The sequence below is a fragment of the Nomascus leucogenys genome, chromosome 12 (genome assembly GCF_006542625.1).
Source record: "Nomascus leucogenys isolate Asia chromosome 12, Asia_NLE_v1, whole genome shotgun sequence".
Taxonomy (NCBI): domain Eukaryota; kingdom Metazoa; phylum Chordata; class Mammalia; order Primates; family Hylobatidae; genus Nomascus; species Nomascus leucogenys.
Window position 1 is genome coordinate 2,461,866 of NC_044392.1, and position 23,282 is coordinate 2,485,147.

General features: G+C 53.2%; 2 protein-coding genes across 9 annotated transcripts in view; one reads left to right on the plus strand and one right to left on the minus strand.

The window, feature by feature from the left end:
* The window catches only part of ZNF362 (zinc finger protein 362), a 61,634-nt gene extending 53,780 nt beyond the window's left edge, over positions 1–7,854 (plus strand). For all 6 annotated transcript variants that reach the window (XM_030823357.1, XM_030823361.1, XM_030823358.1 and 3 more), the window contains 3 exons: positions 2,740–2,818; positions 2,950–3,108; positions 6,065–7,854. In XM_030823357.1, the coding sequence (XP_030679217.1) occupies positions 2,740–2,818; positions 2,950–3,108; positions 6,065–6,181 (355 nt within the window). In that variant the 3' untranslated portion in view covers positions 6,182–7,854. The remainder of the gene's footprint in view (positions 1–2,739; positions 2,819–2,949; positions 3,109–6,064) is intronic.
* A 1,114-nt stretch (positions 7,855–8,968) lies between these two features.
* A3GALT2 (alpha 1,3-galactosyltransferase 2) lies at positions 8,969–18,907 on the minus strand. 3 transcript variants are annotated; one of them, XR_004032554.1, is made up of 6 exons: positions 18,704–18,907; positions 18,532–18,615; positions 18,224–18,313; positions 17,776–17,913; positions 13,237–14,542; positions 8,969–9,007 (listed from the first exon to the last, which is right to left on the minus strand). XR_004032554.1 is itself a non-coding variant. In XM_003276434.2 (5 exons), exons 1-5 carry the CDS (start codon positions 18,793–18,795, stop codon positions 13,855–13,857), a joined length of 1,092 nt encoding a protein of 363 aa, XP_003276482.2. In that variant the 5' UTR covers positions 18,796–18,907; the 3' UTR covers positions 12,812–13,854. The 3 variants fall into 3 exon arrangements, 2 of the variants coding, with proteins under 2 accessions (XP_003276482.2, XP_030679223.1); XM_003276434.2 differs by lacking the exon at positions 8,969–9,007 and having other exon boundaries at positions 12,812–14,542; XM_030823363.1 differs by lacking the exons at positions 8,969–9,007; positions 18,224–18,313 and having other exon boundaries at positions 12,812–14,542.
* Positions 18,908–23,282: the final 4,375 nt, after the last annotated feature.

Genomic DNA, 23,282 nt, shown 5'->3' on the forward strand with positions numbered 1-23,282 from the left:
TAAATAGCTCTTATTATTTTGAGATACGTCCCATCAATACCTAATTTATTGAGAGTTTTTAGCAACAAGGGCTGTTGAATTTTGTCAAAGGCCTTTTCTGCATCTATTGAGATAATCATGTGGTTTTTGTCATTGGTCCTGTTTATATGCTGGATTACATACATTGATTTGCGTATGTTGAACCAGCCTTGCATCCGAGGGATGAAGCCCACTTGATCATGGTGGATAAGCTTTTTGATGTGTTGCTGGATTCAGTCTGCCAGTATTTTATTGAGGATTTTTGCATCAATGTTCATCAGGGATATTGGTCGAAAATTCTCTTTTTTTGTTGTGTCTCTGCCAGGCTTTGGTATCAGGATGATGCTGGCCTCATAAAATGAGTTAGGGAGGATTCCCTCTTTTTCTATTGATTGGAATAGTTTCAGAAGGAATGGTACCAGCTCCTCCTTGTACCTCTGGTAGAATTCGGCTGTGAGTCTGTCTGGTCCTGGACTTGGTTGTGGGGTTTAAAACAAAGGCGGTGTGAGTCCTGGGGACCCTTAAGGGTTAGGTGACGGGGAGCCTAAGTAAACGAATTCCCCAGCCCTAGAGGGAATGAGGATGGGATGAAGTGAAGATGATGCTGGCCTCAGGTGGAGTTGGTCCAGATGACCCTTAAGGTCCTTCCATTGTAGAGACAGGGTCCAGCAGCCTGGGATGGGATCCTGAAACATGTGACACCCGGAAATGTGCAGGGGTGCTCAGAACTGGGTCAGCCCAGCTTCTCTTGGCACAGCTATTGTGGAAGGCCAGACCCCAGGCCTTGATCCTGAGACTGGGGCCCATCCCTGCCCTCGGGATTCCCCATCTAGCAGGGGAGAGAAGTGTGGGCGGCCTCGAGAGTCCAGTGGGGTTGGCTCTGTGGTGAGGAGTGTGCTCTGGAAGCCTGTGGGGTGAGCAGTTTGCTCAGGGGAGATTCCGCAGAGCCCCACTCACCAACGAATCTGGAAGGATGAGCTGACATTTACTGGGCCAAAGAGCTGGGGAGGTCCCAGTGCTGAGGCTGCAGACATAGCAGAGGTGTGGGGAGACTTATCAGACACGGCTGGCAGGGAAGAACCATTATCCGACCAGGACGTAGGGCGCGTACGAGCAGGGAGGGGATGCTGGACCACCTGGTGAAGGCTTGAATGACATATAAGGAGTTTGGACTTTGTCAATGTTTATAATGGCAGCCAATGGGCTTATTGGTAGCAGGGAGTGTTTCTTACTCAACCCTGTGTCCCTAAGTCTAACACCGGGCCTGGCCAGAGGGGCTTTAGTTTCTTTGATGAGCTTGTTGATGGGCTGGTGGCAAACCCAGTCAGTGAGAGGGGCTGGGGCCTTGGAAGGAAGGAGTGGACACCCTTTTGATAAAATCTGGATATTCCCCTCCACTTTTGTTCCTCAACAAATTAGGCAAACAAGGTTCAGGCCCAGCTGGCATTTCATTGCCCACCTGCTTGGTACAGTGGATTTGCCCAAACAGATGCTTGAAGACACGCCCAGGGAGTTGGTGCAAAGGCATGAGTGTGGAAAGCAGGGAAGGCCACTACTAGTGCATGCCAGGCTGCTGAGCTCCATTTGTGGACATCATCGCCCAGTCCACAGCTCCATCCTCAGCTGGGCTGTTGGGCAGGTACAGGGTCATCAGCCCTCAAGTCACTGCCCCAATGTCACCTTCCCCATGAGGCCCTTATCCCCGTTTAAAACTGTACCCCTCCTTCCCGTCACTCATGGTCTCCCCATCTTGTTGTTTTTCCCACAGAACATACTGCCTTCTACATGTGATTTACTTGTTTATTTCACGCTTGTTGCTTATTTCCTCCAGGCAGTAGCTTTTGTCTGTTTTGTTCATGATATATTCCAAATACCTAGCACAGCGCCTGGGGCATGGGCACCCAATGTAATGAGTGTGAATGAATGAGTAACGATAACTGGCAAACGTCAAGTGCTTACTTTGTACCAACACCAGGCTAAGCCCTTTACATGCATTATCTGATGTTATCTTCACAAAGCCTGATGAGGTAGGGGCTGTCATTTTATACCCATTTTGCAGATGAGGAAACTGATTCTCAGTGGTTTGTCCAAGGTCACCCAGCTGGTAAATAGCCAGGATGAGAAGCCAGGAGTGGCAGGGACAGAAGAAGCTCTCAGGAAGGACACAGAGGGGCTGAGCTTCAGGGCCATGCTGTCCCACATTCTCCCATTTACTGCGGTGACCATGTAGCTGTCAAGGACATGTGCCTGACATGGGGTAGCGACAGGAAATAAGTGTCTGGGGCCAATTAGAGGCAGATGTCTCCTTCTTCTTAGGGAAGGAGGCTGGGTGGGCAGGGAAGGTCCTGACAAAGCTGTGCATCTGTGTTCTTTGCAATGTGTGGTCTGTAGTGTGGGGTTTTTGAAAGAGAGGGGCAGCCAAATCAGGCCCCCTCCGAGGCCTGCACTGGGTTGCTGCAAGGGCTCTGGTGGTGGGCTGGGGACAGCAGGGACCTGTGGGAAGTGGGAGGCTCTGGTCAGACTGGCAGTGGAGGCCAAAGGAGGAAGCAAGAGCCATGGCCGTTGAAGTCCCCAGCTCTTGCCTGGGCTCACTCTTGGTCCTTGGGGAGCATGGGCAGGGTAGGGACCGAGAGGCTTAGGGGCCAGAGTAAGGACTTGGGGACTGCAGCAGTCTTGGGGTGTGTGTCAGGGACTTCGACCTTACTGGGCTGCCCATTACAGAATCCACACAGGCGACAGACCCTACAAGTGCCCACATCCTGGCTGCGAGAAGGCTTTCACTCAGCTCTCCAACCTCCAGGTGAGTGCCTGCCTGCCTCCCGCCCACCAGGTGCTCTGGTGCCCCCCCACCAACCTCTACAAGGGAGCATAGGAAGGGGGTGGGGCGAGGGAGCCCTGTTCCTCTCCTGACCCCCTGCTGTGCCCCCACAGTCTCACCAGCGCCAGCACAACAAGGACAAGCCCTACAAGTGTCCCAACTGCTACCGGGCCTATTCGGACTCCGCTTCCTTGCAGATCCACCTCTCGGCCCACGCCATCAAGCACGCCAAGGCCTACTGCTGCAGCATGTGTGGGCGGGCCTACACCTCGGTGAGTGCCGGTTGGCCTGCGCCCTGCCCCGGGAGAGCTACTTCCTCTTCCAGGCCTCAGCTGCTTCCCCATCTTCAGATCTGTGTCGACTCTTCCCATTTTCCAGACAAAGAAATTGAGACCTAGAGAAGGGAAGTGACACCCTGAGATCACAGGGAAGGGTAGAACCAGGGCTTTTGCTTCCACTTCTGGTTTCAGCTACCCCAGGCCAAGCCCCTAGCCTCCTGCTCACCTTTAGCCTGAGTCTCCGAGGCCCTGGAGTACTCACAGCAGTGGCAGGAGGCTTTTCACCTGCTCTGCAGAGCTACAGAGAGAGAAGGGCCTTCCTGTCACCCAGGAAGCTGCAACCCCCTCATGGCCACAAGGTGGCGCAGTGACGTGGCCCATAACCACCTTCATCTCAGGAAAGGCCTGAGCAGCCCGGAAAGCTCAGAGCATTCAGCTCCTGTCCCTGGGTGGGAATTTCCCCAAACGAGGGCCTTTTGGCACCCAGAAATACCATTCACCCCCAGGCGAATCGCTTGAGTGTGTGCTTCTGGTTGATCTAATATTCTAGTTAACAGACCCCATATCCCCAACATAGAGGTCGCTGAGTCTCAGTTTCCTCGTCTGTCAAATGGATGAACTCGCAGGGCTGTTGGCTGGCAGAGTGGTGCCAAATCAACCTGAGCTAGTACCATTATTTATTCACTCAGTCTTTACTCAACACTTCTGCCTGGTGTTCCGGCATTGGGATGAGCCAGACAGATCTATTTTTTGCCCCTAGGGAAGTTAAGAACTGTTGGAGACAAGTATTAAACAAGTACACACGTAACTGTTTGATGGGAAATTGTGTAGCTGCTGTAAAGCAGAGACTCTCGGCCCTAGTCCAGATGGACATTTGGGCCGGACCTTTCCACTGTGGGTGCTGGCCTGCGCGTGGCAGGGCTCTGAGCAGCATTCCAGGCCTCCACCCACTAGATGCCAGTAGCAACCCCTTCCCAAGTGGTGACAGCCAAAAAATGTCTTCAGGGAGGACACAGAGGGGCTGAGCTGCAGGGCCATGCTGTCCTGCATTCTGGAGTCCTGCATCCTGGGGGACAGCATGGCCCTGAAGCTCTGCCCCTCTCTGTGTCCTCCCTGGGAGCTCCTTCTGTCCCTGCCACTCCTGGGTTCTCATCCTGGCTCTTTGTCAGAGGACAGAATCTGCAGGGAAAAGGGCTTCAAAGGGGTGAGCAGGGGCCCCCGCTTGGCCAGCTGATCGCGAGTCAGTCCCTGCCTCTCTCCAAGGCTCAAGTTTTCCATAACCTACACCATCAACCAATCCTGCCTCATCCATACTCCTGTTTTTTGAAGTACAATCCAGACATCATACTATTTCTAAAAATTTCACTTTATCTCTCTAACGATAAAGACTCCTTTTTTGAGCATATCCACAATACCTTTGGAATACCAAAAAGTAACCAAAGTCCTTATCATCATCAAATACTCAAATACTCATTCAGCACTGACATTTTCATTTGTGTCATGAATGCCATGATTTGGTGTATTTACATTATTCCTTTTTTTTTTTTTGAAATGGAGTCCTGCTCTGTCACCCAGGCTGGAGTGCAGTGGTGCAGTCTCAGCTCACTGCAACATCTGCCTCCTAGATTCAAGCGATTCTCCTGCCTCAGCCTCCCGAGTAGCTGGGAATACAGGCATGTGCCACCACGCCTGGCTAATGTTTTTGTATTTTTAGTAGAGACGGGGTTTCACCATGTTGGCCAGGCTGGTCTCGAACTCCTGACCTCAGGTGATCCGCCTGCCTCAGTCTCCCAAAGTGCTGGGATTATAGGCATGAGCCACTGTGCCCAGCCTACATTATTCTTTTTAGATCAAGATCCAAATAAGATTCCTACATCGTAGTGGCTCAGTATATCTTTTAATCTCTAGGTCCCCTTATCCCCACTTTTTTTCTTTGTTATTTATTCACTGAAGAATAGTTTCCTAGCTAGGAATTTGCATGTTGCTTCCCTCTGGTATTGGATAGCATGCTGCCGCCACCTTTGAGGGCTTCCTTTGCTGGATTCTGAGCATATTGAGGTCTGAAGTCAAGGAGTGGCAGGTGGGAGTACCGCTTCTGCTTCTGGCAAAGGCAGTTGGAGGGATGTGGCTTAGTGTGAGGGCTTCTGGGCCTGCAGTGAGCCCTAGGTCACAACCTCACCTACCCAGTCCTGGTGCCTCAGGCCAGATCCAGCAGAGCCAGTGGAGGACATGATAGTACCCACCTGTAGTCCCAGCTACTTGGAGGGCTGAGGTGGGAGAACTGCTTGAGCCCAGGAGGTTGAGGCTGCAGTGAGCTGTGATTGTGCCACAGCATTCCAGCCTGGGTGACACAGTGAGACCTTAAGAAAAGGAAAGAAAGGAAATGTAGAGACTAGGGCAGGAGGGGACCCTTCAACCCTTACTCCATGCTAAGGGCTTGATCTTTGTCACCATAGCAACCTGTTGAAGGTTGTTCCTCCCCTATGCCTGCTTACAGAGGAGGAAACTGAGGCTCAGAGAGACAAGATGACTTGTCCAAGTTCTCACCACCAAGAAACGGCAGAACTAGGCTCAGACCCGGTGCTGCTGCCTCACTGTCACTGGGATCACCAGCCAGATGCAGGCACAGTGCTTCACCTGACAGACAAGGTTGAGGTTCAGCCAGTATACCCAGCTACACCCAGGTGGCAAGGGGCTGGGGGCCTGGCCCTTGGGGGGCCACAGGTGGGCACTGCTGAGGGGTGAGCTCTCCAGCCAGCACTCATACTGGTAGCAGTGCAGTGTCTCTAGAACCAATGGCTGACGCCCATCTGACCCTGCGAAGCGGTGGCTGTCCTCCACCCTCTGAACCGCCTACCAAGAGCCCTCCGGTGGCTGCTGGTGGGAACTGCAGGCTCTTCTCCCTCCCTTGCTGGTGGTTCCCGGTTCTGAATCTCAGCCCTGCCCACAGGAGACCTACCTGATGAAGCACATGTCCAAACACACGGTGGTGGAGCACCTGGTGAGCCATCACTCGCCCCAGAGGACGGAGTCCCCCGGCATCCCGGTGCGAATCTCTCTCATCTGAGCCCACTGGAGGCGCCGCCCCACCCGGCCCACTGGCAGACACAGACCCAGGCAGCACCAGGCCCCAGCTCCCTCCGGGGGCCCTCCAGGAACCACCAAGCTCTCTCACGACCTTCCCAATCTTCCAGAAAGCTTGGTCCGCAGAAGCCCTGCCTGGTCAAGTCCGGGGGCGGCCAGGCCAACTGCAAGATTCTGGACTGTTTTGGTGGCATCCAAAGACGATCTCAGAGCACTTTGAACCTCTCTGTTGAGTTTTCTTTTTGTTCCCCACCCTTCACTTGCTTCACTGTTTTTTTTTTTTTTTTCGTTTTTTTAAGTTTGTTTTGGAAATAACAGAAAAGATATTTATTGGCCAGGAAGTTGGTGCTGCTAAGACCGAGAAATTTAAAGAATCGGACAGATGGACGCAGAGAACCAGAGGGCAATGTGGGACCTTCTCTTGCCATGGCCTCAGGTCTTGAGGGAAGGCTCGGGCCTGGGTTTCTGGACTGCAAAAGGGACCCCCAGGTGGGAGGGACAGGAAGCAGCCGGAGTGAGCCCTTTGCCCCTGAGTGCCTGGCTCGCGCCTCTCGAGCTGTGCCCCGGGCATCACTGAGCAGAGGGGTGCGGCAGCTTCAGGAGGCGGAAACAAGAGGGGCAGGAGATCCACAGGACCAAAGGGTGCAGTGATGGGCTGGGTGGTGGGCCCAGGGAAATGGGGTGGGGATGGGCTGGGTAAGACCTGGCCCTCCCCTGCTGCCCTGAAGACCACCCCAGTCTACCTCGGTGCTGGCCAGGAAACCTTTCGGCTACCTCTCCCACCATCCCAGACTGTGGGCAGGGGGATGGGGAGGGAGTGGGCCTGGGGCTGGGACCTCCCTCCAGAATTTCCTCCAGATGGGGGCAGTGCCCAGGGAGGGGTTATTTGTCTTCCCTGCCATGGAGTGGGAATCCCCAGCCGAGGCCCTAGGCCCCTCAGCAGGGAAGGGATCCTCGGGGAGGCAGGTCCCAGGAGCAGACCCTGCCCCCAGCCCCCACAGACACACCCCAATCTGAAAGCCATGCGTGTCGGTGTATATAGGAACCATGTACAGAGCCCGGAGAAGCCCCCTACATCCCCCCGGGAAAAAAAAAGAAAACTAGACAGAAACTCATCTATATATTCTGTATCTGGAGTTCCGTTTTGAATATTAACTGTGTTATTTTTATACACTTTTTAAGCCTTAACTCGCCATTGATTTACCAGTTTAACGTTTCCTGGGGTTTCTTTTCCCGTGGGGTTCTCTGCCCCCACCCCCGGCCCTTTGTTTGACTTGCGTCGTCTGATACTCAGTATTGTAGCTTTTTGTCCGCATGTTACTCCCTGTAAATACGCTGTTATACATACTGTTAACACCCCTTTGCTTTTTCTATGGGACCTCCAGGCCACCATATTTAGAACTAGTTACCTTATTAAAAAAGAAAAAACAGTCTGTTGGCTTCTCAGTCTGCATCTTGGAGGCAGGGAGGTGAGGGCAGGTGCCCCTCAGACACTTCAGGAAGGTAGTTTGCATTCTATTTAAAAAAGGGGGTGGGGAGCAAATGAAAATCAAATGTGGGGGGAAGACACTAAAGGGGGCAAGAAACAAAGGAATTACAAACCCTCTGCTCTTTGTATTTCTCTGTTGTGAAGAATAAACTGTACCTGCACCCGGGTGGCGGTGGTGTTTGGCGTGCTCTGTGCGAGGGCAGGGCTGGGGGGCACCTATCCATTGCTCCTCTCCCCTTCCCTGCCCCCCAGACTTGGAGAAGGAAGACAGTGGCCTCTCACTGTGGGCTGGCCTCACTCCAGGTGCTGAACTGAGTGCTTTAAAATGTTGATTGCCTCACAGCTCCCTAAGTGGGCAGCAAACCAAGAGAGGCTCTTTGCTAAGGGTCATGCTGCAGTATGGTGGCAGTGACATAAATTGTCCCAGCACTGCCTAGTTCTGGAGCCTTTTTGGGTGTACTAGGTCCACCAATAAGTCTCACTTCCACTGCTCCCCGAGGGGCACCCCACCCATCTGGGGGGGGGTCCATCATGAGTGCCTGATTTGTGGAAGTGATTCTAGTGATTGGAGGGGGAGTCCAAGACATCCCTGTCATACATTTTTTTCCCCATGGGGGTAAATGTTTTGACTGCTTAGGAAGGAAATTCAGTAATAAAATCCCCAAAAGCTTATCAAGTCTGGCCCTGTGGAAGCACTGTGAGGGGGACAGAAGTGACTACCATGGAGGTCATCATTGGGAACTCATTTCCCTGAATCCTCACAGTCCTCCTGTGTCGAGACTTGGCTGCAAGTGATAGAAAGTCCAATCCAAACAAGGGTGTATTGGCTTATATAACAGGACAGTGGTCAGGCCAGCTTCAGGGCTCAAAGGATGTGTCTCCAGCTCTCCACTCTGTTCTGAGTCAGCTTCAGCCTGAGGCTCCTGTGGGGTCAGCAGCTCTAGTCTCACAGTCCCCAGGGTTCCAGCAATCAAGCCTCTGTCTCTCTGACAAAAGCCTCAGTGTCTTCATCCGTTTTATGCTGCTATAACAGGATATCACAAACTCGGTAATTTATAATGAGCAGAAATTTCATTCTGTTCATGATAAATTCCAGTCTCATAGTTCTGGAGGTTGGGAAGTCCAAGAGCATGGTGCCAGCATCTGGTGAGGGCCTTCGTGCCATGTCATCTCATGCCAGAAGGCAGAAGAGCAAGAGAGGGTGAGGCCAGGCTTGGTGGCTCATGCTTGTAATCTCAGCACTTTGGGAGGCCAAGGCAGGAGGATCACTTGAGTCTAGGAGTTTGAGACCAGCCTGGGCAACATAGGGAGACCTTGTCTCTACAAAAAAGAAAAAAGAAAGTTGGACAGGTGTAGTGGTGCATGCGCCTGTAGTCCCAGCTACTTCAGAGGCTGAGGTGAGAGGATTGCTTGATCCTGGGAGGTCAGGGCTGTGGGGAGCCGTGATTGCACCATTTGCGCTCCAGACTGGGAAACAGAACAAGATCCATCTCAAAAAGAGGATGAGAGTGAGAAAAATGGAACTCGAAGCCTCATATCCTTTTAGAATCAGCATTAATCCATTCATGAGGGTGGAGCCCCCATGGCCCAACAACTCCCATTAGGCTCCAACTCCTAACACTGTTGCACTGGGGGTTGTTTCCAACACAGGTTTTTTTTTTGGGGGGGGACACATTCAAACCATAGCACCCAGCAAAAGTCTAATTGGGTCTTCCTGGTTCTAACTGGATCATGTGTGCTTGTTTGGCTTGGGCCTAGGGCCCATGCTGTAAGCCTGGAGTAGAGGGTGAAGCCCTCACCTTCTTCACTTTCTGAAGCACAAGAGGTTCCCTAAGAGGAAACCAGAGTGTGTTACTATCAGAAGAGGAAATGGATGTGTGGTAGCCAAGAACCAGCATGTTTTCAGTAATCTCAGGGGCCTCATCTCTTTCTCTGAAATTGACCTCCCATAGCCTGCTTTGCCATGAAAGGATGGGCTCTGGCAGCCATATTTGTGTCACATGACCCCATTGCAGCCACAGCCGATTGGCCAGGGGTGGACACCTGACTCTGACTTGATACATAGGTGCAGCCAGTGGTGCATAATGGCTGTCCTGATTCATGTGAGAAAATTGTGCACCCCTCTTTCAAGCTCTGCATTCAGGGAGTACTGGTAGCTTGAAATCAGCCATGGTGGGATTTACACCATGGATATTGGCAAACACTATAAATCAGGGCTTTCTTTTTCCCCGGTCAGCTGCTAGACTTACACCAGCACACCACCGCACGGAGCTGACTCTCCTGTCAGATTCTCTATTCCATGAATTAGGAACAAGTTAGGAGATGGTGGGTACCTGAACTGGAAAGCCCTGTAGACTGCGGTTTGGGGTGACTGTGTGTTGAGCTGGATACAAGCAGAAGAACAAAGCCGGCAGAGAAAGAGCAGAAATGGACCAAGGAGATCAAGAGCTAGTGGTAACCTCTGTTCCTGTCAGTCTTCATCCTCTGGCTATGTTTAATTTCCTGTTTGTTCTCACTTCAATGAATTTAAGTTGCTAGTGGTGTGACATTGTGTTAGTTACTAAATCTGTGCCTGATTTCCTCATATGTAAAATGAGGTAAACAGTAGTAACCAACTTACAGTGTGGATGTGAGGGTTAAAGGAATCAATACCTGTCTAATGCTTAGAACTGGCACGTTGTAAGACCCGATATATGTCCACATCATTATTGCTGCTATTTGCCTTCGCCCTGAGGGATCTATGATCGTTAGGATCAGTGATCCCTGACTAAGAGCCGAAGATGTTTGGGAATTTCCAGGGGTGGCATTTGAGCTTGCATGGCAAGATGGGGCGGCTGGGACAGGTGGAGATTTTGCATGTAGCAGTGATGCTGAGGGGACTGAGTGATTTTCACCTGCTCACGTGGGGAGTGAGTGCCACTGTCCCTGGGGGAGCCTCAGGATAGGTGCTGAGGACAGCGTTGATGGTAGTGGAGGCAGCTGCAGAAGGAGCTTTAGCCCTCTTGTTATTCCTGCTTCAGATCCAAGTCCCTCTGTACCCACCCCCGCAACCCCTCCTTAGGCCTCTGGGCTCACTAGGAGGGGAGCCATTCCCAAGGGTTGCCCACCCTGCAGCTTCCTGGAACCCCTCCCTCCTCAAGAAGATCCCCAATAGCGCAAGGCTGCCTTCAGCCCACGCCTTGGAAACCCCTGAGCATGCCATTTATTCCCCCTTTAAAACAGAAATGACTGGCTGGGCGCAGTGGCTCATGCCTGGAATCCCAGCACTTTGGGAGGCCAAGGCAAGTGGATCTCTTTAGCCCAGGAGTTCGAGACCAGCCTGGGCAACTTGGTGAAACCCCGCATCTACAAAAAAAAAAAAAAAAAAAAAAAAGCCTAGTGTGGTGGTGCATGCCTGTAGTCCAGCTACTTGGGAGGCTGAGGTGGGAGAATCACCTGAGCTCAGGGACGTTGAGGCTGCAGTGAGCCATGATCATACCCACTGCACTCCAGCCTGGGCAACAGTGAGATGCTGTCTCACAAACAAACAAACAAAAAACAGGAAATGACTGTTCTTTGGCAAATCCTTCTCACTCTCAACATGCTGGAGTAGGAAGGGGCAGGCAGGGAGAGGAAGGCAAGTTGTGTTTTCTAGAGCACCACCACAACCCCTGCAGGGAGGGAGACTGGCATCCACATTTCACGTATGAGAAAACTGAGGCCAGCAAAGGTAAGGAACTTGTCTACGCACACACAGAGGAAGAGCCGGTTCACATAATCTCTTACTGGCTCATGCTCAGGTATTGAATGGCCCAGCAATTGTTGGAGTCTGCAGCAATTGTTCGGGTCAGCATGTGTGACCCTCAGTGAATGCTGCAGGGTAAGGTGGAGGACACACATCTTCCCCAGCTCACAGTAAGAAATTTTTTTTTTTTTTTGAGATGGAGTCTCGCACTGTCGTCCGGGCTGGATGGAGTGCAGTGGCACGATCTTGGCTCACTGCAACCTCCGCCTCCCAGGTTCAAGTGATTTTCATGCCTCAGCCTCCCGAGTAGCTGGGATTACAGGTGCCCACCGCCACGCCTGGCTAATTTTTGTGTTTTTAGTAGAGACAGGGTTTCACCATGTTGGCTAGGCTGGTCTCGAACTCCTGACCTCGTGATCCGCCTGCCTCAGCCTCCCAGAGTGCTGGGATTACAGGTGTGAGCCACTGTGCCCGGCCAAATTGCCTGTTCTGACACACGTGGCCCATTCTCATCTCTAATCCTGAGTCCCGAAGGCCTTCTGGGTTTTGCTAATCTAGTTTAGATAGGAGACATTTTGACCTGCTTTTGAGAGGACAGATTTCTCTTAGCGTCAATAGCTGGGCCTGGTAAATAGCAAGAATTGCTGCCCTACCTGGGAGTGGAGGCTATTAAAATGCAAGGTTGTTGACAATACCACATAAAAGATTCAGGAGAGCCAGAGTGAAATCCCAGTCTCCCAGGGCCCTGATTTTCCCAAACGTCAGACAAAATCTCAGGGGCTTCAGCGGCTACCTTCCCTATCTCCTTGGCTCTGTGACCACCTTTCTGGGAGGGTCTGACGCTTCACACTCTTATTCAGAGCCTGTGTTTCCCCACTGGGGATCAGAAGTCTAGACAGCTGTCACGGATGTGGAAACTTCCCTCCCAGATACTGTGGCCAAATGTTGCCCTGCTATAGCCCCGAGGCCAGAAAATGTCATTTTGGACTTTGTCTAGGAGAAAAGGCCACAACAATTTGGGAATGTCAACTAAAGAATAAAAGTAAGTTTTTAAAATAAAGTGTCACTTAGAAGTCTTATTGAGGATCATTGACCAAGGCCTATGGCCCAGGAGGCGCTCTTCCAAGAGGTTCTATCGGATGCTTTGAATGTAGTATTTTATTTATTTTATTGAGACAGAGTCTTGCTCTGTCGCTCAGGCTGGAGTGCAGTGGTACGATCTCAGCTCACTGCAACCTTCGCCTCCCAGGTTCAAGCGATTCTTGTGCCTCAGCCTCCCCAGTAGCTGGGATTACAGGTGTGTGCCACCACGCTCTGCTAATTTTTGTATTTTTAGTAGAGATAGGGTTTCATCATGTTGGCCAGGCTGGTCTCAAAACTCCGGACCTCAAGTGATCTGTGTGTCTCAGCCTCCCGAAGCGCTGGGATTACAGGCATGAGCCACTATGCCCAGCCTGAATGTTGTATTTTAGTTTAGAGTTTAGATATAGGTGGTGAAGCTTCAGTATGCGTAAAATTATATCTAAGTTTGTGTGTAAGAGTGTATCTGGTTATAGTTTATAGAAGCATGATCACTAACCCCAACTGACATTATCTTATATGGAGATATATCTAGAGTCACTTATTTTTTTTTAGGGAATATAGTGACTCTGGCAAGGGACGTGGGGAGCTGTGTTTTTTGTTTTGACAGCTATATGCTGTCACAGTCAGGGCTTTGTGAAATTATGCTGGCAAGGGAAAGGAGCAAACATGGCTTCTTATGTTTGCTACTTTGTCTCGCAGCACAGGAATAATATATCATAATATTACTGAAATATGTACAAACCGTGCTTATGAGCAGGGGAGGTAAGAGGGCAGAGCCAATGACGGGGTGCCACCTGTGTTTCTTCCTGTGGCTCCTGCCCAGAGACATCCCGAGGGGCCAGCCACGCCTCTCCAGCCGCTGACATCACAGTGACTCGGACCCTCTGTGTCCTTGGCCAGTTATGTTTCCTCTTTGTGTCTCAGTCTCCTCATTTAAAAAGGGGGTTGCAGGTGGGACTAAAACATCTCCAGAGACACCAGCTGCATTCTGCAGGCTCAGGTGTGAAAGGTCTACAGGCTGATAGCTCGGGGCTCCACTGCAGTTGTGCCTCGCTCACTGCTAAGCTAAGGGAAGGGGATTTTTCTCTCGAAGTGAGGAGCTCCCCAAAGGCGAGGAGCCCCTCCGCCTCCTCCCACTCCCACGGACTGGCGCACACGAAGCGGGTAGGGCTTTGTATCCAGTATCTCTCTGCCCTCCAGAGCGCCATCAGCGTCCAGAAGGCCCCGCCCGGTTTCAGGATCTCTGCCTCTCGTGACTCCCACTCCACACCTTCCCGGGGCCAAAGACGCCGGGAGCGGGAGTGAGGCCGGGCCGGCTGGGCCGGCGGAGAAGCCGGAGGGCCAGGAGCCGGCGGCGGCGCTAGTCCCGCAGCAGCCGGTACTCCTTGGGCGCCCAGAGCAGTCGCGGGCGGCGGATCTCGGTCCGCCGGCCGAGGTCCGGGCTCCAGCAGAACTCGGGCGACAGCACCTTGGCGGGCTTGTGCAGCCAGAAGAACTTGTTGAGGTGGCTCTCGTCGTGCCAGCGCGCCTCCAGGCCGCGCGCGCGGTCCCAGGCCAGGCCCCGCGCACAGTGTGCCGTGAGCCCTCGCAGCGCCGCCACGCTGCCCCCGAACACCGCCGCGTGGTAGTAGAAGTCGCCCTCGCCCCGCGCCATCTGGGCGGCCGAATGCGCGTTGCGCTCGAAGGGCAGCAGCCACCGCGGCCAGTGGTAGTGCCAGGAGTGCAGCTGCGCCACCGACTCGCCCAGCGCCTCGGGCCCAAAGGTGCTGCTGAAGTGCTGGTCCACGTCCATGCAGAACACGAAGTGCGCCTCGCGGCCCAGCCGCCCGCTCAGCGCCGCGTGCAACGTGCGCATGCGCGCCATCGACACGTCTTGCCAGCGCCGCTCGCGCTCCACGCGCTCCACGCGCAGCCGCCGTTCCGGGCCCAGCGCCACGCGGGACACCGCTTCCGGCCGCTCAGTGAACACGTAGTACACCACGCTCTGGCCCGCCATGAAGTGCTGCTCTGCCGTCTCCAGGAAGCGCTCCAGGTACTTCTCCAGGTACCTAAGGGCGGGGCGCCACGGTCAGCCTGAGAGTGAAGCGAGGCGGGGCCGGCCTCCCCACCTCACCCCTACCCCCACCCCACCCTCACCCCATTCCACCCCCCCAACCCTCACCCCCACCCCACACCACCCAACCCTCACCCCCTTCCACCCCCCAACCCTCACCCCCACCCCACACAACCCAACCCTCACCCCCACTCCACACCACCCAACCCTCACCCCCACTCCACACCACCCAACCCTCACCCCATTCCACCCCCCCAACCCTCACCCCCACCCCACACCACCCAACCCTCACCCCCACCCCACACAACCCAACCCTCACCCCCACTCCACACCACCCAACCCTCACCCCCACTCCACACCACCCAACCCTCACACCCACCCCAGCCTCACCCCATTCCACCCCCCCAACCCTCACCCCCACCCCACACCACCCAACCCTCACCCCCACCCCACACCACCCAACCCTCACCCCCACCCCAGCCTCACCCCACCCCCACCTCATCCCTACCCCCACCTCAGCGCGCCTAACCTAAACTCACCCCCACCTCACCCCATTCCACCCCCTAACCCTCACCCCCACCCCACACCACCCAACCCTCACCCCCATCTCACCCTACCCCAACCCTCACCCCCATCTCACCCTACCCCAACCTCACTCCATCCCCACCTCACCCCACTCCCACCTCTCCCCCACCCCACCCCACCCCACCCCACCCTACCCCACCCTCACCTCAACCTCACCCCACCCCAACCTCATCCCTACCCCCACCTCAGTGCGCCTAACCCACACTCACCCCCACCTCACCCCCACCGCTGCCCCACCCAGCCCTCACCCCCTTCTCACCCCACCCAACCTTCACCCCCACCTCACCCTCACCCCACCCCCACCCCAACCTCACTTCACCCCACCTCACCCCTACCCCACCCCAACCTCACCCACCTCACCCCCACCCCAACCTTACCGCCACCCCACCAGTGCTGCCTGGTTCTCCCCACACCTGGCCTTGGAACTCCGGACCCTCTAGCCCTAGCATCTTTCAACCTAAATGGGGTAGGGCAGGTTGGACTGAAGATGCTTGCAAATTGCCTGCCACTCCTGCCTCATACTGGCCCTTTGGAGGACTGGCAGCGTTTCTCTCTTTAGAGCTGTGAGCCTCTCTTTAGAGCTGTGAGCCTCCATTTAAGCAGTCCCAGAACTTGGGTGCTGCCATGAGTGAGGAAGCCTAAGCTGGCCCCAGCAGTCTTCAGCAGTTGGTCTCCCAGCTGAGACGCAGACATTTGAGAGCATGAGAAGAGGAGCCCTTCCTGCTGAACCCTGTCTGAATTACTGACACACAGAATTACTATTATTTTTGAGACAGAGTTTCGCTACTGTGGCCCAGGCCGGAGTGCAGTGGCGCTATCTCAGCTCACTACAACCTCTGCCTCACGGCTTCAAGCGATTCTCCTGCCTCAGGCTCCAAGTAGCTGGGATTACAAGCGGCCACCACCACGCCTGGCCAATTTTTTTTGTATTTTTAGTAGAGATGGGGGTTTCACCATGTTGGCCAGGCTGGTCTCGAACTCCTGACCTCAGGTGATCCTTCCGTCTCGGGCCTCCCAAAGATTACAGGTGTGAGCTACTGCGCCCGGCCCTCCACAGGATTATTTTATGAGCTATAATAAGCTGTTTTAAGTCGCTGTCTTTCACTATCTAGATAACGAGGCTGCCTGGAATACTGTATGAACAGACCTTGGGATCCTAGGACTTTAAAATAGTAGTAACAGTGCCTAATACTTTGAACTTTTATCATGTGGCAGCCACTGCTTTCTAAGTCAATGTGCATTGTCTCATCTAAAGAGCATTAGAAACTTTTATGTACCATTGGTAAGTGGTTGAGCCAGGATTTGAACCCAGCTTGGCCTTAGAGCCTGTACCTTTACTTGCACTTCCTCTATTCCTGGTGACTGTGGGAAATGGGAATCAGAGACCTAGGAAATCTCAGCGTTTCATGGTGTTGGACTCAGAATCTTGGAACTCAGGACCTCAGTATCCTAGAATTTTCTGTACCTTGAGTGTCTGACCCCTAGGGCTGGGGCAGGAACGCCCTACTCAGCATGTGTGATGGAAGTGGGAGCACCGAGGCCCTGGGAGAGGCCAAGGCCCAAGTGGCCCAGTGGTTCCGCCCACCTGGTCCTCGGGGCAGCCCTTGGTCCTTTTCATCCCCTGGCCTGTCAGTGGCACTCCTGGCTTTCTCTCCCTTGTAGGGTGTGGGGGACAGAGTTCGAGGAGCCTTGACCCAAAGCAACTAGTTCCACTTTTAGAAATGCTTCTTTTAGTTGCCCGAAACTAGGTTATAGGATCTGACTGCTACTGTCAGCCAAGAGTCCCCTTCGTGTCACTTCAGGAAGGTTGACACCCAGCATAGACACTCCCTGTCATCCCTAGTAGGGAGGTCAGCGCCCCTGCCATTTCTTCTCTTGATCTCCTTTCCTGTACTGATTGTCCCGTGCCCTCCACAGTCACCTGTTCCCATGGCTACTCCCTCAACTTGATCTTCATCAGTGTCTGTCCCACTCTGTAAGGACCTCGTTCTTCTATCTCACTTACTGTGATTACCACCCCCAACCCAAAACAGTCCTACCTCACTGAATCCTCTAATCTGGTGACCTTGCCACTTCAGTATTTGTCACCCCCTTCCTCTCTTCACTTCCCTCTGCCCAGTTCAGATTCACTCCCTTGCAATCCTTCAGCTCCCCAGCCCCTCTCCCTTCATCAGACTTGCTTGGCACCTGCCCCCACAGTCCTGTGTACCTGCACCTGAGCTGCTGACCTCCAATGGGCACCTACTGCAGTGAATCATCCCTCTACCTACCCAGTCACACTCCCCTCCTCTCACTGCTCTCACCTGAAAGACTCCATCATTTTCTCACTACAAAACCAGTGCCTCCAGATGGATGAGCCCCAGCCCCTAGGCAAGTCCCTTCCAGATGTATCTAGAACAGCCCTGGCTGCCTGTGTTGGGCGGGCTCTATGGTGTTGGTGTCCTGGGAGGAGGAGACGGATGGTTCTGTGCTCATCTGGGGGTGTGGGGCAAGACACTGGACAGTGTGGTGGCACTGTCTTTGCTTCTGGCTTCACTTTGGGATCCCATGGCACAGGGGAGCAGGGTGCCCCGCCTCCTCCATCACATGCACACCCCTCCCACTCACAGCCTTGACCGCACTGTTCCCATTCCCAGGCCTTACCTGCCTACAGCAAAGACGGTCAGCCCAATGGTGAGGTTCTGCTGTCTAGCCTCTTGCTTGGCCACATCTGGGTCGAAAGTGCCATCCCAAATAATGGGAGCCCCCCAGGGGGTACAGGTCAGAACTTCAGGCCGGGCCCTGGCCAGGGCAGGGATGGGAAATGGAAATAGCTCCATTTATCCACCCACTTGGTGCATGTTCACTGCCACCTCCCCAGTGCTGAGCCCTAGGGACCCATAGACCGATGAGACCTAGTTGCTGCCCCTGGAAGCCTTCAGCTCAGGACAACACAGAGGACTGGGAGATGTGTGGCCCGATGGGGCTGCTGGGCTTGGTGGCAGAGTGCCTGGCTCTGCTGGGGTGGGAGATGTGTGGAGGGCAGGGACATGGGGCAGAGCTGTGTAGGGTTTGGGGTGCCCTTGGAGTAGGAGGGATGGGAGCTTCTTACCAGGGACGCAGGGCACCTGTGAAGTTGTCTCTCAGCAGGGACATTGTGGCCGAAGGGCAGACGCCCATGGGGATGAGGGCTTCCAGATGCCTGTGGCAGGTTGAGGGGCGGGGGGTGGGCAGCCGTGAGAAGCATGTCAGCCTGGCCAGGAGTCCTCTGGCTTTGCTTCTTACAAGGAGAGAGAGCTCACAAGGACACTTGAGCTGAGCTAGCCACCGCCCTCCATCCCTCAAGGAGGCACTTAGACAGATCCCCTTTAAACCTGACTCTGTGGTCCCACCTCAAGTGCTGAGGAAAGGGGCTTGTACCTGAATTTAGGGAGGCCATACAGAAACAGGCCTAAGAGGCCAAGTGCAAGTAGGATCTGCCGCCAGAAGATTCTCTTCCAGGCCCTGGGGGCGGGAGGGGGGCATCAGTAACTCATTTATATGTATAGACACAAGTATTTATATGCACACATACATGAAAAGTCTTTCTTACTTCCGGCCAGCCGGTTCTTCTGCATGGTAGCCAGTGTTACCAGTTTCTTGTGCAGGGGCATGACCTTGGGCAGGTTTCGGGGATGATAACATTAGGGGCTGAGGTACTTAAATCCTGGGTGGAAGGTGGGACTGACCTTGGACAGGAGAGGCCAAGAGAGGATGCACAAGTGTTTGTGGCTTGGTGACTGGGAGTTTTTTTTTCTTTTTTGAGACAGCCTCACTCTGTCACCCAGGCTGGAGTGTTGTGGTGTGATCACAGCTCACTGCAGCCTTGAACTCCTGGGCTCAAGCTATCCTCCTGCCTCAGCCTCCTGTGTAGCTGGGACTATAGACGCCTAATTTTTCTTTTTTTTTTAGAGATGGGGTCTTGCTATGTTGCCCAGGCTTGTGTCCAACTCAGCTCAAGCAATCCTCCCGCCTCAGTCACTGGGAGTTAAGAGCTGTCTGGGACTTAGAGAAGAGTTACTGGGCTGGCTGTGGTCAGAGACCAGGTGTCTGTGGTGGCTCCAGTCGCCAGGCCAGGTGAACTCCTCCAAGCAGAGCTCAGCAGCCCAATTCCTGGCTCAGAAGAGGTTGGCTTTGGGATTTGTCCACACTTCGTTTTCCAGGAAGGGCTCCAAAAGCTGAGAATCTTAATAAGTTCCTTCTGGGGAGCTTGTTCCACTGTCACCCCACCTTCCTGAGTACTCACGTATCTAGAGCAACTGCAGCCACATGGTAAGGAGCACAGACACGGGGGCCAGAGCCCTGGGTTCGAATCCCAGCTCCACCACTCATTAGCTGTCTGACCCTGGGGCAAGGTCTGGTCCTCTGCACATCAGTCTCATCTATAGGATGGGGTAATAAGAACTCCTGCCTTAGGGCTGTCATTGCCTTCACACAAGCTAAGCGACGAGAACAAGGCCTCTCATGTTGCAATAGTTCACTCAGCTTTAGCTAGTGATGACCATTCTTCCTGAACACACCCTGATCGTCACCTGGGCAGCCTCCTCACTCCACTCCCTGCCCCTACAAATCCATCCATCCATCCATCCATCCTTCTTTCCTTCCTTCCTCTCTTTTTTTTTTTTTTTTTTTTTTTTGAGACGGAGTCTTGCTCTGTAGCCCAGGCTAGCGTGCAATGAGTCTCAGCTCACTGCAATCTCTGCCTCCTGGGTTCAAGTGATTCTCGTGACTCAGCCTCCCGAATAGCTGGGATTACAAGTGCCCACCACCTCGCCCAGCTAATTTTTGTATTTTTAGTAGACGGGGTTTTGCCATGTTGGCCAGTCTGGTCACAAACTCCTGACCTCAGGTGATCTGCCCACCTCGGCCTCCCAAAGTGCCGGGATTACAGGCGTGAGCCACCGTGTCCTGCCTACAAATCCTTTCAAAACCTGGCTCCCCTGGTCTCTTTCAAGAAGGCTGCCAGCCTCAGACCCTCCTGCCCCTGCCTCTCCTGCTGCCCCACGTAACTGTTCCTCAGCAGGTGTGTCTAGTAAAGAGTGCTGTGAACTGCCTTGCAGGTGTGTGGATCCACCTGGGCACTGTCTCCGAGCACAGCCCCTCCTCCAGTTCACTGCGCCAAGCCAGAAACCTAGGTGCACCCTGACCCCTCCTGCTCTGCACCTACTGTCTGCTTTCAGTCCCAGGTTGACCTGGTCTCCTTGATTTCTGCTTCCCATGCCCCACAGTGACCCTGGCCTGCCCCTCCGTCATGGGATCATTGCAGCAGCACTCTTCATGCTCCTGGTCACTTCCTCCACAGCCCCAGAGTCATCTCATAACAAGTCAGCCTGCCTGAACAGTTTCCACGTCACACAAACAGGTAAATCCTCAAAGAAGAAGTGCATTTAGTAGGCAAATAGATGGAAAAATGTTCACCCTCACTGGTAATCAAAGATATACAAATTAGAACAAGGTGGTATGTTTTGCCTATAAAATGAGCACTTTTTAAAAAAGACATAATGGGGCTGGGAGGGGCTCGTGCATGTAATCCCAGTGTTTTGGGAGGTCAAGGCAGGAGAATTGCTTGAGGCCAGGAGTTGGAGATCAGGCCGGGCAACAGAGCAAGACCTCGCCTCCGCAAAAAATTAAAAAATAAGCCAGGGCCGGGCGCGGTGGCTCACGCCTGTAATCCCAGCACTTTGGGAGGCCGAGTGGGTGGATCACGAGGTCAAGAGATCGAGCCCATCCTGGCCAACATGGTGAAACCCCGTCTCTACTAAAAATACAAAAATTAGCTGGCCGTGGTGGCACACGTCGGTAGTCCCAGCTACTTGGGTGGCTGAGGCAGGAGAATCACTTGAACTTGGGAGGCGGAGGTTGCAGTGAGCTGAGATCGCGCCACTGCACTCCAGCCTGGTGACAGAGCAAGACTCTGTCTCAAAAAAAAAAATATATAAAAATAAAAATTAGCCAGATGGTATGCACCTGTAGTTCCAGCTATTCAGGAGGCTGAGGCAGGAGGATCGCTTGAGCCCAGGAGTTACAGGTTACAGTAAGCTATGATCATGCCACTGGACTCCAGCCTGGGTGGCAGAGGTAGACCCTGTCTTGATTTAAAAAATAAAAGGCATAATGAGAATAGCCAAGCAGCAAGAATGCAGTGAGATCGGCGCTCTTACACTTGGCTGGTGGGAGTGTAAATTGCTACAGCCGTTTGGAAAGCTACTTAGCTATGGGAATTGAAAGTGTTCAGTATTTATCCACTTTGATTAAATAATTCCCAGCTTCTGGGAATCTTTTCAAAGGAGATAATCTTCAGAATGAGAAAAGTTTGTGCATCAAGATGTTCATCAGTTTCTGTTAAGTCGTGCATTCAACATCTATTGATTGGACACAAGCTCAGCATCAAGCACCGTGCTAAGTCAGGGATTCAGAGGTGAATGAGACACAGACCCTGTCTTCAGGGTGCAGAGTCAGGAAGATGTGGGTGTAGTGGGTGGGTGGGGGGGGCGGTGAGGGAATGGGTCACATGACAGACTGAAAACAGATGCGTGGAACACAGCACAATGAATGCTGTGATTGGGAACAGTACCAGATGCTATGAGGCAAATTGGAGGGTAGCACCTGAGCCTTGGTAGATGAGGAGGTAATTGGGGCCTCCTGGAGGAGGAGTTGACTTCTAAGCTAGGACCTAAAAAATTATTAACAGAAGTTCTTCAGGTGAAGAAGGCATGGAGGGGGAAGAGAGGTCCATGGAAAAGAAACAACAGTGTGCAAAAGTGAGGAAGCCTCACTCCTGGAATGTCTGTGGAACTGCAGGGTGGAGTGTAGTAGCAGATGAGGAGGGAGGGATGAGGCTGCAGAGGTGAGCCAGGGCCAGGTCACCCAGGGCCCGCATTTCAGGCTCGGGGAATTGGACTTCATCTTGGGAGTCATGGGGAGCCCTGAAAGGTATTTCCTCCGGGGAGTGACTCAGTCAGATTTTTATTTGAAACAAACAAAAAAAACCCCCACAAACCCTGAAGTACTCCAGCTGAAATCTGGAGCCTGGCCATGGTGGGGTGGCAGGGAGGGCACTGCTGGAGGCAGGAAGATGAGTTAGGTGCCAGCCCCTGGGCGGTATTAGGGGCAACACCAGGGAGTTGGCAGCTGGATGGGGAGGAATAGGTGGTGAGGGGCTGTCAGGGGGGGCACATGGGCAAGACTTGGCCTTGGATTTGAGGGACGGGGCTGAGGTACCAGAAAGGAGAAGATGCCTGGTTGTCTGTTGGAGGAAGGGAGCTGGAGCCCAGAAGGCAGGCAGGCTCAGGAGAAAGTTCTGGGATTTACCAGGAGGGCAGGGATTTACCATGGGAGAGAGGGAGAGAGTACAGAGGGACAGGAGGCCGGGGCCCAGGCCTAGACCAGGTGGGAATGGGAGGGAGACTGAGCAGGTAGAGGAATTAAGGAGAGGCACATGGGTTGGGTGGGAGTGGGGCTGTCTTTCCAGAAGTTGGGCTGTAAGGAGGAAGGAGATGGGGTGGCAACTGGAGGGGACAGGGCGGTTGTATTGATAGGTGCGCCTGTTTCCCTTACACAAGCGAGACTTGAGCTTGGTTGAATGCTGCCTGGAAAGCACCCATAGAGAAGGCGTTTTGGGTCACAGGGAGAGGCATTATCTCAGCTGCTCAAATATAACTGAAGAAGACTCTAGTGTCCAGCTGAAGGGACTGGCTAAATAAACGTGTTAGGAAGACTCTGCAGTCACGTAGAAAAATGCTTATACAGGAACATTAAAGGAAAAAAGCAGGATCTAAAATTGATATGCACCCTGATTACAATTTAGCAAGAATAAAAACATGCATCAGAAAATAAGACTAAAAGGAAGAATGTGCACATTAGTTTCTTATTTTCTCCCCAATTGTCTGTAAGGTATTTACAGTATGCTGCTTTTTTAATGAAGGAAAAATTCAAAATTAGCAATTTACACACAAAAAAATTTAAGTCATTTTGTGGCTTCCTGCTGACTGCGGGACACCGTCCACATCTGTTAACCTTGCCTGAGAAGCCTTCCAAGTCCCCCTCCTCCACTGTAACACTGTCAGTGCCCACAGCCCCTGGCCAGCTTGCCTGCAGCTAGGAACGGAGACGCTACAGTGACTAGTCCCAGG